This window comes from Pteropus vampyrus, unplaced genomic scaffold (assembly GCF_000151845.1).
Source record: "Pteropus vampyrus isolate Shadow unplaced genomic scaffold, Pvam_2.0 Scaffold147, whole genome shotgun sequence".
Lineage (NCBI taxonomy): Eukaryota > Metazoa > Chordata > Mammalia > Chiroptera > Pteropodidae > Pteropus > Pteropus vampyrus.
The window spans coordinates 1616392-1628905 of NW_011888928.1; the positions used below are offsets into that span (position 1 = coordinate 1616392).

Consider the following 12514-nt stretch of genomic DNA (forward strand, 5'->3'; position numbering starts at 1 on the left):
TAGTCCAGACCTGGGGCAAGGGTGGGGTGTGAGGGGAGGGATGCACAACCTCCTTCTGGGATCACCAGGTTGGCTTCCTCTCTCTAGGTACAGGAGGGCCAGATCACACACATCCAGTACGAACAAGGAGCCCCATTCCTTCAGGAGTCCCAGGTAAGTCTCTTGGGGGACCAAGTGGAGCATGAGCAGGGTTCTTACAAGGCCACATCTCATTGGCTGCTTTTCTCCAGATCCAGTATGTGCCTGTGTCTCCAGGCCAGCAGCTTGTCACACAGGCCCAGCTTGAGGCTGCAGCACACTCAGCTGTAACAGGTACGGACGGGGCTGGACCCTGAGGATCATGGGGGCCGGGCCTCAGGCCTAGTTTCTGGGGCCTCAGGCTCACCATCCTTTCCCCTCCCCTGGCAGCAGTGGCTGATGCTGCCATGGCCCAAGCCCAGGGCCTATTTGGCACAGAGGAGGCAGTGCCTGAACACATCCAGCAGCTGCAACACCAGGGCATCGAGTACGACGTCATCACCCTGACCGATGACTGAGCCCCTGGGACCCAACGCAGACCATGGATATTGGGGCCAGTCCTGCTGGGGGTTGAGGGGACCCATGGGGACTCACCTCCCTGCTCCACCTAGGGTCTCCAGATACTGGGCAGCCAGTATTCTGTCACTCCAAGGGAGCCAGACCTGTGCTGTGGGGGTTGGGGGACAGCCATGGGCCCCAGCCAGGACATGTTGGGTGCCCCAGCCTGCAGGCGGGCTTTGGGAGATAAATTTATTTTTGTTTGGACCCACTGGCCCCTCAGTCTCAATAAAGGGACCAGAGTCCAGCCCTGGCCAGCTCACTTTGTCCACTTGCTGCTGCAGCCTGAAGCAGGCAAGGACTGACTTGGGGAGCAGAAAGAAGGAGGAGCCTGTTACAGCCACAAGGGGGGAGTGAGGCGAAGGCGGCCTAGCCCACAGTGCATCCAGCCTTGCCTCTGTAAGTATGGTGGCCCAGCAGGGCAGACCCTTGGGGCAGAGGCCTGACACAGCCTGTGAGAGCCCCAGCTTCCCCTGGGCCCCAGGAGAGCATCTGCTCCATGCCTAGAGGTCCTTGGAGGGCAGTGCAGCCAGGAGCCTGTCTGCACTGAGGCCTGTGGTGGCTCCAGGGCCAGCAGATGTCTAGCTTTCTACCTGAGCACAGCTGCCAGTCCTCTGCTCACCAGAGGGACCAGCCCAGGCCCAGCTGTGGGAGTTTGGGACTTACCAGATAGATGGTGCAGGGCTCTGGACTCAGACCTGCTGAGCATAGGCAGAGGCCACCAAGGTCCCAGTTGTGGCCTCAGGAAGGTGAGAAGTTAGATACTGGAGCCTGGGGTGGGGTCCCAGAAGTAGCTGCAGGCTCCTGAGTTTCCCCTGCCCTCAAGACCCTCATACGTTCTTGCGGAGGGGGTTTCTGTATTTCCTTTTACAAATGAAACAAGGTGGCAAAGGACGGGAGTGGGGGAGGGAGGACATAGGGCCTATTTACAGGGGACTTGGAGGGAGTTTGAGGTGGGAAGTCCAGGATGGGGGCAGGGAGGGGGAGCCCTGGCAGAGCCATAATTTTCCTATGTCATTGGCAGTCTGAGTCCTGCTGCCACCCCAGGAGGATCCTGGGGTCTGCTCAGCCCCAAGAGCCCTGAGTCCCAGCAGTCCATACCAGCACCCTGGGGCTCCTCCTCCCCGCAGGATGTGTTAAGTGGGGTGAGGCTCGCGGCTGGGGCCCTGCTCTCGGCCTGAGTCTCGGTCCTTGGCCTCCGAGGAGGATGATGAGGAGCTGGAGCCATGGCTTCGGCCTGACTGCCGGTAGGCGGTGCTCAGCTCCTGTAGCCGCTCAGGTGTCGGACCCCACTTGGCAAAGCCAGGGTCATTCTGCAGGAAGAGCACGGCTGTGTTGTGGACGGCCTTGTAGTGCATTTCCTCCCTGCGGGCAGAGGCAGCGGCTCAGGGTAGGGCTCAGCCTGGCCAGCCCAGCCCTCCTACCCCTGCCCTCCCCGGGCACCCACTTCTTGCAGATGTGCTGGGACCCACTGCGGTACTCATGCTCGAAGGCAGGCAGGACCAGCTGGTGGCGTTTGAAGCGGCTCTGCTCCATGCGGGTGAGCACCGGTGTCGGGGGTTCCCGCCACTCAGGGATGAACACGATGAAGGACAGGGGCTCTGGTGAGCTCTCCAGCAGTTTCTGTGGGAGGGGGCACAGGGTGGACATCAGGGGCTGCCCTCCAAGAGGCTGGCAATCTGGCTTGCCAACCCCACACTAGCAGCAGCAGCAGACCCACCTCGAAGTGAGAAACCATGGCATCCATGAGCTCCTCGCAGAACGGAGGGTTGGCCTCAAAGGAACCACTCAGCGGGGAGAAGTCCAGGCAGGGCCTAGGGACAGAGGTGAGCATTCTAAGTCCCACCAGGGCTCAGTCCTTCAGCCAAAAACAGGTGCCACCCCCACCCTTAGGCAGCCACATTAAAGAGATGGCTCTAATCAGGCCAGAGGCCAACATTCATCCTTAGTTCTTCCTGGGACAAGGTGTGGCCATCTCTTCTGAAAGGATGAGGACATAGAGAGGCTCAGGCTTGGCAGCCTAAGTCCAAAAAGCTGATAAGCAGAGGAGTGGGAGCTCATATCCAGTGCTGACACCCACTGCCACCACAGCAACGAGCCGCACCCAGGAATTCCCTAGCTGCTGAGCTTTCCCTCTTGCTGGCCTGGCCCTGTCTTCCTACTGGAGATAGCATTATCTCATTCCATCTGTGCTCACCTCCCACCCCCGCGTTAGTCTGTAAGGTCTCTGAGGTCTATATCACCACTTTCCATTCCTCTCAGTACTCCAAACTTCGGCTAATTCACTGAGAACCCCATAGGCTTGGTTGGAGGGAATCACAGGCTCCCAGAGGTCCAGTACTGTGTCCAAGGTCATACATACAGTTGATGGGGTGAAGGCAGGGACTATACCCAAGACTGCCTGACTCCAAAGCCCTAAAGCATTAGGAAGTGGCTGGTTGAGGTGGGATCTGTGCTCTGGAGGACAACTTCCTGGGCCCAGGCAAGAGGGACCCAGCAGCCGCTGGCTCTCACCCGCGGGAGCCAAAGTAGCCGTCTGTATCAGGGAAGGCAGAGCAGTACTGGCGGAAGTAGCAGTTGAGGGGCGAGGCGAAGCACTCGAAGCTGACACCAAAGAGTCGGTGGAGGACCTCGAAGACATGCACCGGCAGTGATCCCTGCAGGCCTGTCCCCTCGTAGAGGCCCACGCCAAACATCATCTGTAGAGTGACCACTATCAGCACCTGGGGCTCAGACTGCCCCTCCAAAGGAGCCCTCCCCTGCTGCCCCAGGCCTGTACCTGGTACCGTCGAAGAAGACACCAGACTCGGGGCAGGAACCTCTCAAAGGCAGAGTCGTCAATGCAGCTGTAGCGGTAAAGGAGCCACTGTGGGACAGAAAGCAGGGGGCTTTAGGTCCCTCCCTCGTCACTGGCCTCTTGCTGAGGACTCTGGGTCAAAAAAGATCCAGCTCTCATTTCTCCCACCTGAAGGGACCTGCTTCCCCCCTCCCCTTGCTTCCTCTTCCTCTTACCAGCTTGCTGAAGTAGTTGCGGCTGACCTTGACCATCTCCCCCTTATACCGGATGCAGACCACATTATTCTCCATATGCATCTCCACGCTGGGCATGGGGGGCGCAGACACCGCCAGCCGTACTGGGTAGCAGTACACCAGCCGGGGCTCTACCTCTGGGGCCTCCACCTCCTCTGCAGACAGGGAGAGCAGTGAGGGGTCATCCTGCCCCTGCTCTGCCAATGCTCACCCCAGACAGCCTCAGTGCCCACTGTGCCAGGGGCTTCCCACCACATCCCAGTAACTAAGGGAGGTACGTCTCAACCCCCCGAGTAAATGAAACTCCAGCAGTTCAGCAACAACAGCCGGGGAACTGGTAGAAGCAAGAACTGGTGGCTTGTGTCAATATGCTCTGTACTGACGCAGGCCCCCAGTGTGCCAGACCTCAGGGTCTGGTAGGCTCAGGTGCCATGCAGAGAGGTACAATAACTGCATTGCCTTCATCATCATAATTACAGTACTCCATTTAGAGATCTTTTTGGGCCCAGCAATTTGAGCTACCATTGAATCCTCACAGGATCCTATGGCTAGGTATCAGACCTCAGTTTGAGGAAACTGAGGTCTGCAGAGAATGGGTATAAACGCAGGTCCTCCTAACTCCTTACCCCTACCTGTCTTTCTCTGCCACCTTTTGGCTCTCCCTTTCTCCACACTTCTGTTTGCTAGAGTACTGCTAAGACCCCTGACCAAAGGACACAGCAGGTCCTGCCCCAGGCAATGCTGGGAGAAATGCACCTCCCCAAACCAGTCCATGGCCTTGAGGCTCAGCCTCACTTGTCCCTTCAATCGGGAGCCTGGAATAGAGAGTTGATGGCATCACAGTTAGCTCCCTGCCACCTGGCCCCCTACCTGAGATGTTGTTTTCCTTGAGGATGGCAAGGTGCTTCTCTCGGATCCTTCTGACATACTCCAGGGAGATGTGGTAGATCTTACTGCAGATGCCTTCCACGGAGTCCTTGGCCGCAGCCGAGACGTGGGGGCCACACTGCTTCCGCAGATGCTCCAGGCGATCCTGGAGGAGACACTCCTGATGAGGGCTCTAGTGGGCGGGCAGGAGAGGGCTGCTGGACTGCAGCAATCCTTGTTTTGAAACCAGCTCTGCTACTTACTAGCTAGTGTCACTTAGACAAATCCCTTGGCGTTTCTCTTATTCCTCAACTATTAAGGGAACAGAAAATACCTCAGAAAGCAGCTGGCATATTAATGTGATCATTCCCATTAAGGGCTACCAAGCCCCTGGCATACAGTACGTGTCCAATATATGCCTGCACCTAACGTTTGGGTTATACTGTGCCAGATGCCATGATGCTTGCTGGGGAAGCACAATCAGGCATAGTCCATTTATAAAGCATTTGCAGTCTATCAGACCATTACAAAATGGGACCCTAGGTCACTGCAAATTTGAAATTTGAGCTTTTAGCAACTTGCAAGGATAAACGTAGGCATTTATAATTTTTGTTGAATCACACGTGTGAAAGTAATGAGTGAAAATGAGTCACTGGCTAGTGAGCACACCTACCTTTGTCACTACGTGTCAAGTACAGTTACTATCGTGAAGTGGGAAACCTTGCCTCTTGTGAAAAATGGTCCTGAAAAGAAAGCCCATTGCTAGTGCTGGTGGAGAATTAAAGAAATGATGGGTTTGGGCCAGAAAAAACTATTTTGGACACATTAAAATGGGAATTAATTCTTGTGGTAGCTCTTAACTGTGATATGAACACACACCCCCAAGAAAAGGCAGTTTCAATCTGTTTCCAAAAATCTACTCAAGGGAGATGTGGACCATTAAGTTGAAAAGGCAGCTATTGGTGTGTGTGGCTGAGCACTGGATTCCATTAGGAACCTTAACAAAAATGTTCCTTGGGAGAAAGTTGCCTAGACAAGCAACTCCATATCCATGAGTTTCGGGACATGAGTGTCAAAGGGCCACTGTGGGGCCCTGCTCAGCGTGGGCAGGCAGAGTGGGCTTCATGGAGGAAGTGGCCACAGAGCCCTTTCCATTGGCCTCGCCCAGGGCCACTCACCATGTAGTCCTCCTTGGAGGCTGAGTGGTCCTTCCGCAGCCAGCTGAAAGTGTCCTCCACGTTCCACTTGACCACCTTCCTGCTGTCAGGGGATGCACTCCTACCGGTTGAGGGTGCATAAGGGAGCCAGCAGTTAAGTGTCTGCTCTGCCCTCACTTCCCCCATCCCGCTTCCACTGGCTTTCAGGCATCAACCCCTAGGCTTCCTTCGCAGCCTTTGTTCTGCCTTTGGGAGCCAGCCCCGCTTTTGCCACCAAGAGCAATGACAGGCTTGTGCAAGTGAGCCAGATGGCCTACGATTCTCCCCCACTCTGCACCCCCGCCTCTGATCACAGACTCATCCTACTGGGGACAGGAGAGACAGCCAAACCTGGACTCGATGAGTCGCCTGGCAGCCTCTGCATATTTAAAGAGCAGGCGCTTGGCTTCCTCCCGGAACTTGATTCGGGATAACCTGGGTTAGAGAGTGGGCAGTGTTAGAGCTCTTCTATACAGAACTGGGCACAGAAACTAAATGGCCCTGGGCTGGCCTCAGCTGTGGAGCTGTACCTGATGGGAATGTCATTCATGATTTCTCGAAACATGGAAGGCGATACAACTGGTTCACAGTTGCTTGGCAACAGGGGGTCAGAGCCTTTGTCCACGACCTTGCGTTCCAGCATCCAGCGGTTGAAAGATTCCCGAGGGGGCTCAATGCCTGCAGAACAGGAAAATTGATGACAGTCTGGATTGAGTCAGCAGAGTCCATGCTGCCCAGCACATAGGCATCGCATGGGCACCAGCAGTGCAACGAAACGAGAGGCCCTGTTACGTCAGGAGCTTCCACTCTAGGCAACATCTTCCGAAGTATATTCTGAGAATCACTAGTTTTATAAAGGATGTTAATAAGTGTTTATACAGAGTAAAAAGGGGGCGGAGTCTATATTTCAGCCTAGTAAAGAAGCTTCCAACAGTGCCTAGTGAACAGTAAGCACTCAAAGTGTTAATGACTCTGTGGTTACTGATCTCAGCCACCCTTTACACAGGCACTAGTATTGTTCCTCTTACAGATGAGGAGACCGAAGTGCAGAGTTTAAATGATGAGCCTATGGTCATAAAGCCAGCACTTGGAGTGGTAACCCCAACAGGCCTATCCCCTCCATAGCACATGCACTCAACCACTGACTGGGCTCCCTGGTGCCATTCCCCAGGCCCAGCAGGCTGACACCTGCTCCTGCTAAAGGTGGATGGAAACAAAGGAGGCCCAAAGAGGCAGTTACCCTCTCGCTGCTGGCACAGCTCCCGGTAGTGCTGCCGAAGCTTCAGAATGAGCTGGGAGCGGAGCAGCTCCACCTCGGGATGCGGGGGCAGCACCTCCGAAGGTCCCCGGTGCTTGATGACAGCATTGGTCTGAATGTCTAGATCCCAGTACACCCTGGGGGCACAGATAGGAGCAATGAGAAAAGTAAAGAAGAGGGAAGGAGGGGCACCATACCCCACAGTCCGGGCATGCTGGCCATCAATGGGCGCCCTAAGCCAATCAGCAGGAACTCACTCAGTGGGTCGGAGGAGAGCTGCCTGCTGTTTATCTTCAGGGGATGTCCCCCAAATCTTCAGTGTTGGGGTTCCTGGGACATTGGGGGAGCTGGGCACCGATGGGCCTGTGGGTGTCACAGGGATTTCAATCTGGAGCAAAAGAGTCAAAGGCACTGAGTTAGGAGAGTTGGCTGATGGCTCCAGCGCTGTGTGTACCCGGGGAGCTTAACCCCAGGGCCCCCTCCCAACCAACCCGCCAACGCTCGGCCCTTGCAAGGAACCTGCTGGCTGCCGACCTGGGCCAGCCACATACCAGCTAGTTCCCCAGAGCCCGCAGAAACTCACCTTAGGCTTCTTCACACCATTGCCACTTGGCTGCTCTTCTGTGAGCTGCTGCTTTCGGGGCCTGCTCTCAGCAAGGGGGGTTTCCACCAAGCTTGAGTCTTGGGGCAGTGGGGTCGCATTCAGCCCCAAAGGGTCCGACTGGGGGAGGGAGACCAGCAGTGTTGCAACCAGGGCCAGTGGCTTAGGAGTCCCAGTACCATGGAATCTCAATGTCTCCCTCCCCCACTCCTACTCCTTGGAGAAGAGCAGAGGGGCTGGGATGCAGAAAGAACACTGGGCTCTACTCCTGCCTGCTACTTGCAACTGTGTGACCTTGGGGATTACTTCTCTTCTTATTCCCTCACTTGCAAAACAGCCATGCTGAGCCCTGCTTTGCCACTGACACAATGATTAAACAAGTCAATGAATATGACCAGCTTAACGTGACAACTAGCATGAGCTCAGCACTCAATATACATTTTTTCTCTTAAGAACCAAGATAAAAGTCAGAAATAAAGGAAAAACTCAAGAAATACTTGTTCAGAAAGCAAGGCCCCATGAATGGAACTCCTGTGATGACACTAAAAGTATGAATGTGATGGTAGGCACTGTGGCCCAGAAATCACATCAGGTGCAAGTCCTGCTCTGCCTCTTACTGGCTGTGAGGTCTTGGGCCAGTCATTTCCCCTCTCTGAGACTCAGTGTCTTCATCTGCAAAATGGGGATACCAACTGGCTTGACTGTTCCCAAGAAAAGAAAGTCTTGCCCTAACTGAGAGACCCAAAGGCCCACGCTCCCACCAGATCACCCATACTTCCCCTACCACACTGAAATTGTAGTTCCTAACCACATTCCCCCTTAGTCAATCTTCTCACCTTAAAACGCTAATTCCGAAAAGCTTTCCCTGTTCCCATCCACCCTCAGACCCAGTCAGGATCCATTCTGCATGCAAGTGCCACATTGTAATCCTACTGGCCCCCTCCAGCAGATAGTGTGCCCCTGAGAATGCAAGGGCAGGACCACTTCTGTCTTGTTCACAACTGTATCCCTGGCACAGTGCCCAACATGTACTACATGTTCAATATCACGCGCTATTTCAATCATCCATTTATATATCAGTCTCTCAGGTTCCATGAGGGCAGGGATTGTGTCTGTCTTGTCATTGTACCCCCAGGACTAGGCACACAACAGCTGCTCAGTGTACATTTGAGGAAGACCCAGATGCCAGAAGCTGCTCTGAGACCCCTTCCCTAGGCTGGCACTCACAATCACGTCATGCTGGCCCAGCACGGGCATCTCCCAGAGGGACTGGTTGGTGAATCGGTTGAAGTAGTAGGGACGGTTCTCCCTCCTGCTCCAGCACTTCTCCCAGCCCGCATGCACCAGCTCCTCTGCAAACAAGCACGGAACCCAGCCCAGGTCAGGGCTGCTTCTGGGGCAACCTTCCTACCCCGCCACCCTGCCACTGCCCCTCGCCAGTACCTGGGAGGTCCTGCACCAGGCGGATGGGCTTTGGAGAGCAGGGCTGGCTCTGATTGGAGGTGCCCGGGGAGTGACTCAGCAAGGACGCTTCCTCCCGGGGGCTGCCGTGATTCTCATTGGCCATCTCAGCACCCACACCGGACCTGCCACACAGAGGACCAAAGGGTGTCAGGGCCAGCAGGGCATGGAGGTCAACTCCACCCACCCACCCACCAGTTACAACCCTGGGGCCCCAGGGACCACCTGCAGGTGTGCAGAAATCAATCCAGTCCTGTCCTGGAGGGCCAGCGTGGTGCCACAGGAGCCCTGGGATCTAAGTTGCAGTTCCCTCACTGTAAAACGGGTCCACTCTTGTTTCTCCTTCTGTCTGAAATACTCTTTCCCCAATTCTCTGCCTGGCTTGCCACTAGGTTCACTTTTCCAAGAAGCCCTCCTTGACTAACCCCACCCCAAGCCAGGTGGTCAGAGCCCCTCCTCAGGGCCATGAACACCTGCATTGTAGCACTCACAAAGTCTGGCCTATCAGCTGGGTTTGTCTCCCTGTTAAGGCTGTCAGAACTCCCAGGACTAGGAACTGGGTACAGTTTAGCTCTCTCCAGAGTGCTCACCAAGGCACCTGGACCCGACAGGAGCTCCGGTCACTCTGCAAGTATTTACAAAGCACCTGGAGTGACAAGACAGAAGAAGGGCTGCCCTTGCAAAGATATTTCCACAAGAAGGCACTGTAGTTCCTCTTTCCTGTTACTATCCAATAAAATCTAACTGGCACAAAGCACAGCCAGGGAAGGGACATGGCATCTAACTGGATGCCTCATTTTACACTACAGGGCAGGAAGCAATCTGTTGCTAAAAGAACCAGTGGAGCTGAGAAAGAGGATCTAATTCAGTCCTTCATAATCCCGAGGTGAAATTTTATTTAAATACCAGGAGGTGGTCAGCTCCGTCAGATTTGTATTCCCTACTGCCCCCACCCAAAACACACCCAGTGTCAATGGCCAAAGTAGTTCCCATCCTGGGTGTTATAGACTCCTAGGTGGCCAGCTGAGTTGGGACTGGTGAACTCCTAAGTGTTTTCAATATCACAATACCCAAAAGAAATCAAACATTTACCCACAAAAAGACCACAAAGGCACATTTTAACATCAGTTATCTTTGCTTGCTGAAATTTTATCAACTCATTGTGGTCACACTGATTATCTCATGCTGATCAGAAGCTCTGATTGGCTGTTGACAACATAGGAATCATTGGGACATTGATTTTATTGTACACTCAGTCGTAGACATCTTTGTTAATTTGGAAAGGGAAAAGTGAATCGTTACTTCATCGGTACAGTCTGGCAGATAAAAACACAGGGAGCAAGAGGACATACATACAACAAGGGGCCATGATAACAAAAAGGTCTGGAACCACTAACCAAGGGGAGAAAAAGCTGTAGCTGCCTTGGTTCTTTAGGGAGGAGGGGTTCCCGGTGCCTTGGGGCTGAGCCCATAGGTATCAAGGCTGAACGAGGTCCCTCTTTTTCTCACCCTCCGGGGTCTGCAATGCTAGCATGAGAGTGTTTTCTTCTCCGGCTGGATGGACCCCCACGGCACGGGGTCCCACAGAGGCAGGGGGAAGGCCTGTAGGAAGGTTCAGCACAGGTGGGTGGGCTGGTCAGCAGTGGAGTGGACGAGGGCCCAGGGAATTCCTTTCATCAGCAACTGAAGAGCAAATAGAAAAAATGAGTCACAGACCTGTGAAATGCTGCAGAACAGGGACAAAAGCAAGAGGGGCAATGACAGAGCAAGTTAGAAGCCCCCAGGACAGGACAGGGCAGGACACACTGTGGGAGATCTGGGGTTCTAGGGGCGAAAATGGTAATTCTCAAGCTTTCCAACCAACAGGTTCACATTCATGAACTTGCAGCCTGCACAGTCGCACAGGGCCCCATGTTGAGGAGGGTCCTGAGCCTGGTTTTAATGCTCTGTTGTCACTGTCTTGTAATTTTTAATACATGTTTGACAAGGGGCCCACATTTTCATTTTGCACACTGGACCCCTGCAAATTGTGTAGCTGGTTCTGCTTACCAAAGTACATCTAAAACAAAGGTGAACAACCATACATATAACAAATTGGGGGCAAGTCCCAAACCCCCCATAGTGGGTGGAAGACACACTTCTTTGAGGTCTTTAAAAAAAAAAAAAAAAAACACATGCAAATGCATTATCTAACACAGCATTTCATCTTTATTGAAAAAAATTTTCCCCAAGAAATACTGTGATACTGATGCACCAGGCAGATAAATTATGCAAAGGAGGCACTGTAGCACAGCTTAGGCCGAATGGGGACACTGCAGTGTTTCCGAAACCGGCTGTCCATCAGAATCATCAGGGGGTTTGTAAAAAAAGATTTCTGTCCCTCACTCCACATCTTAGGAGTCAGAAAAGAGGGACGTACACCAGAATTTGTATTTTTAAATGCATCTCAAGAGGGACTGAGAGAAAGCACAACCAATCTTTTTGCTTTACACCATTTCAAATCTTTACCAATTTTTGCGATTAAAATTTTTTTAAAATTTCCCAGCTGACTTGGAGGCAGCACGTCGGTGGCCAAAGTACCAGCTCTGGGTTTGGACAGACCTGGGTTCCAAACCCTTCTGCTGCTTTCCGATTTATAAACCGGAATCACTCAACCTCTATGGTCTCTATGTGTAGAAGTTAGCACATCTATATACACTCTCAGTAAGAGATAACTCCTGTTATTAACGTTTTTATTTGTTCTGTGGCTCCCTGGCCCCCACGCATACCGCAATTTTGACAGTGCCCAGCAGTTTAAAGATAAACGGCTGTATCTGCGCAACTAAAGGAACCCACCAGAAAGAAGAGTCCGATTCCGGGATTGGAGGAAGACGGGGCAGGATAATCTCAGTAATGAACCAATCACCATCCTCCAGCCCAGTAGGGCGGAGTCAAAAGACTTAAAGAGTGCGCAGGTGCGGGGGGGGCGCGCGAGGCGGGGCGACCCCCAGCGCGCGCACACCTTCCCTACCCCCCAACCCGAGGGGGCGGGCTGTTTGGCGCGCGCGCGCCAGCCCATCTCCTGGGCTCCGCCCCCCGCCCCGCCGCGCGCTCCCGCCCCCGGGCTGAGGCGACTCAGAGTCGGAGCCCGACACAAAGGCGGTGGCGGCGGCAGTGGAGGGGCCCTGGAGGCCGCTCCGCCCGCGCTCTCCAGGCCCACCTCCCTCACCCAGACCATCGGCCTGGTCGCCCACCCACGGGCCTAAGATGGCGGCGACGGCAGGGACGAGGCAAGCCGTGGCCCCGAGTGGAAAGCATCGGATGGGCCACCGCTGCTCGGCTTCGGACCCCGGACGCTGGCGCGGCTCGCGGCGGGACCATGACTTCCTGGGGCGCTTACCTGCCCGAAGCGGACTCGAGGGGACGCGGCTATACGTTCTGCTCGGCCGCCCGTTTTGCCGCCTCCGCCTCGCCCTCCCCAGTGCCGCTCCCGCCATCTTGTGTCCCGGGCCGGGACTCCGCGCTGCGCATGCGTCGGTACCGCCT

The 12514-nt window shown here is 54.4% G+C and overlaps 2 protein-coding genes across 15 annotated transcripts in view; one reads left to right on the forward strand and one right to left on the reverse strand.

Annotated features, from left to right (window-relative positions):
• The window catches only part of ZNF335 (zinc finger protein 335), a 20688-nt gene extending 18518 nt beyond the window's left edge, over positions 1 to 2170 (forward strand). For 4 of the 8 annotated variants that reach the window (XM_023536029.1, XM_023536030.1, XM_011369317.2 and 1 more), the window contains 5 exons: positions 88 to 153; positions 231 to 312; positions 409 to 505; positions 861 to 975; positions 2033 to 2170. In XM_023536029.1, the coding sequence (XP_023391797.1) occupies positions 88 to 153; positions 231 to 312; positions 409 to 505; positions 861 to 933 (318 nt within the window). In that variant the 3' untranslated portion in view covers positions 934 to 975; positions 2033 to 2170. Of the gene's footprint in view, positions 1 to 87; positions 154 to 230; positions 313 to 408; positions 830 to 860; positions 976 to 2032 lie in introns of those variants that run through there. The other 4 variants (XM_011369315.2, XM_023536027.1, XM_023536031.1 and 1 more) reach the window with 4 other exon arrangements.
• PCIF1 (PDX1 C-terminal inhibiting factor 1) lies at positions 1410 to 12514 on the reverse strand. Of its 7 annotated transcripts, none has more exons than XM_011369307.2 (18): positions 12369 to 12514; positions 10387 to 10672; positions 9580 to 9635; positions 8972 to 9114; positions 8756 to 8880; positions 7511 to 7648; positions 7185 to 7315; positions 6910 to 7064; positions 6200 to 6347; positions 6021 to 6104; positions 5652 to 5751; positions 4477 to 4639; positions 3589 to 3761; positions 3356 to 3442; positions 3091 to 3275; positions 2297 to 2390; positions 2024 to 2199; positions 1410 to 1941 (listed from the first exon to the last, which is right to left on the reverse strand). In XM_011369307.2, the coding sequence occupies exons 2-18, from the start codon at positions 10459 to 10461 to the stop codon at positions 1713 to 1715; spliced, it is 2262 nt and encodes a 753-aa protein (XP_011367609.1). In that variant the 5' UTR covers positions 10462 to 10672; positions 12369 to 12514; the 3' UTR covers positions 1410 to 1712. The 7 variants fall into 7 exon arrangements, with proteins under 7 accessions (XP_011367609.1, XP_011367614.1, XP_011367615.1 ...); XM_011369312.2 differs by having other exon boundaries at positions 1699 to 1889; XM_011369309.2 differs by having other exon boundaries at positions 1713 to 1941; positions 10499 to 10672.

What these genes read in the sequence shown, in the direction of transcription:
- PCIF1 (XM_011369307.2), bottom strand. Translation starts at nt 10,461, where the DNA reads ATGGGCTCAGCCCCAAGGCACCGGGAACCCCTCCTCCCTAAAGAACCA. An exon ending in ATGAATGACATTCCCATCAG is followed by an intron (nt 6,105 to 6,199) that starts GTACAGCTCCAC and finishes TCTCTAACCCAG; the next exon opens with GTTATCCCGAATCAAGTTCC. An exon ending in CCTCCAAGGAGGACTACATG is followed by an intron (nt 4,640 to 5,651) that starts GTGAGTGGCCCT and finishes TGTCTCCTCCAG; the next exon opens with GATCGCCTGGAGCATCTGCG.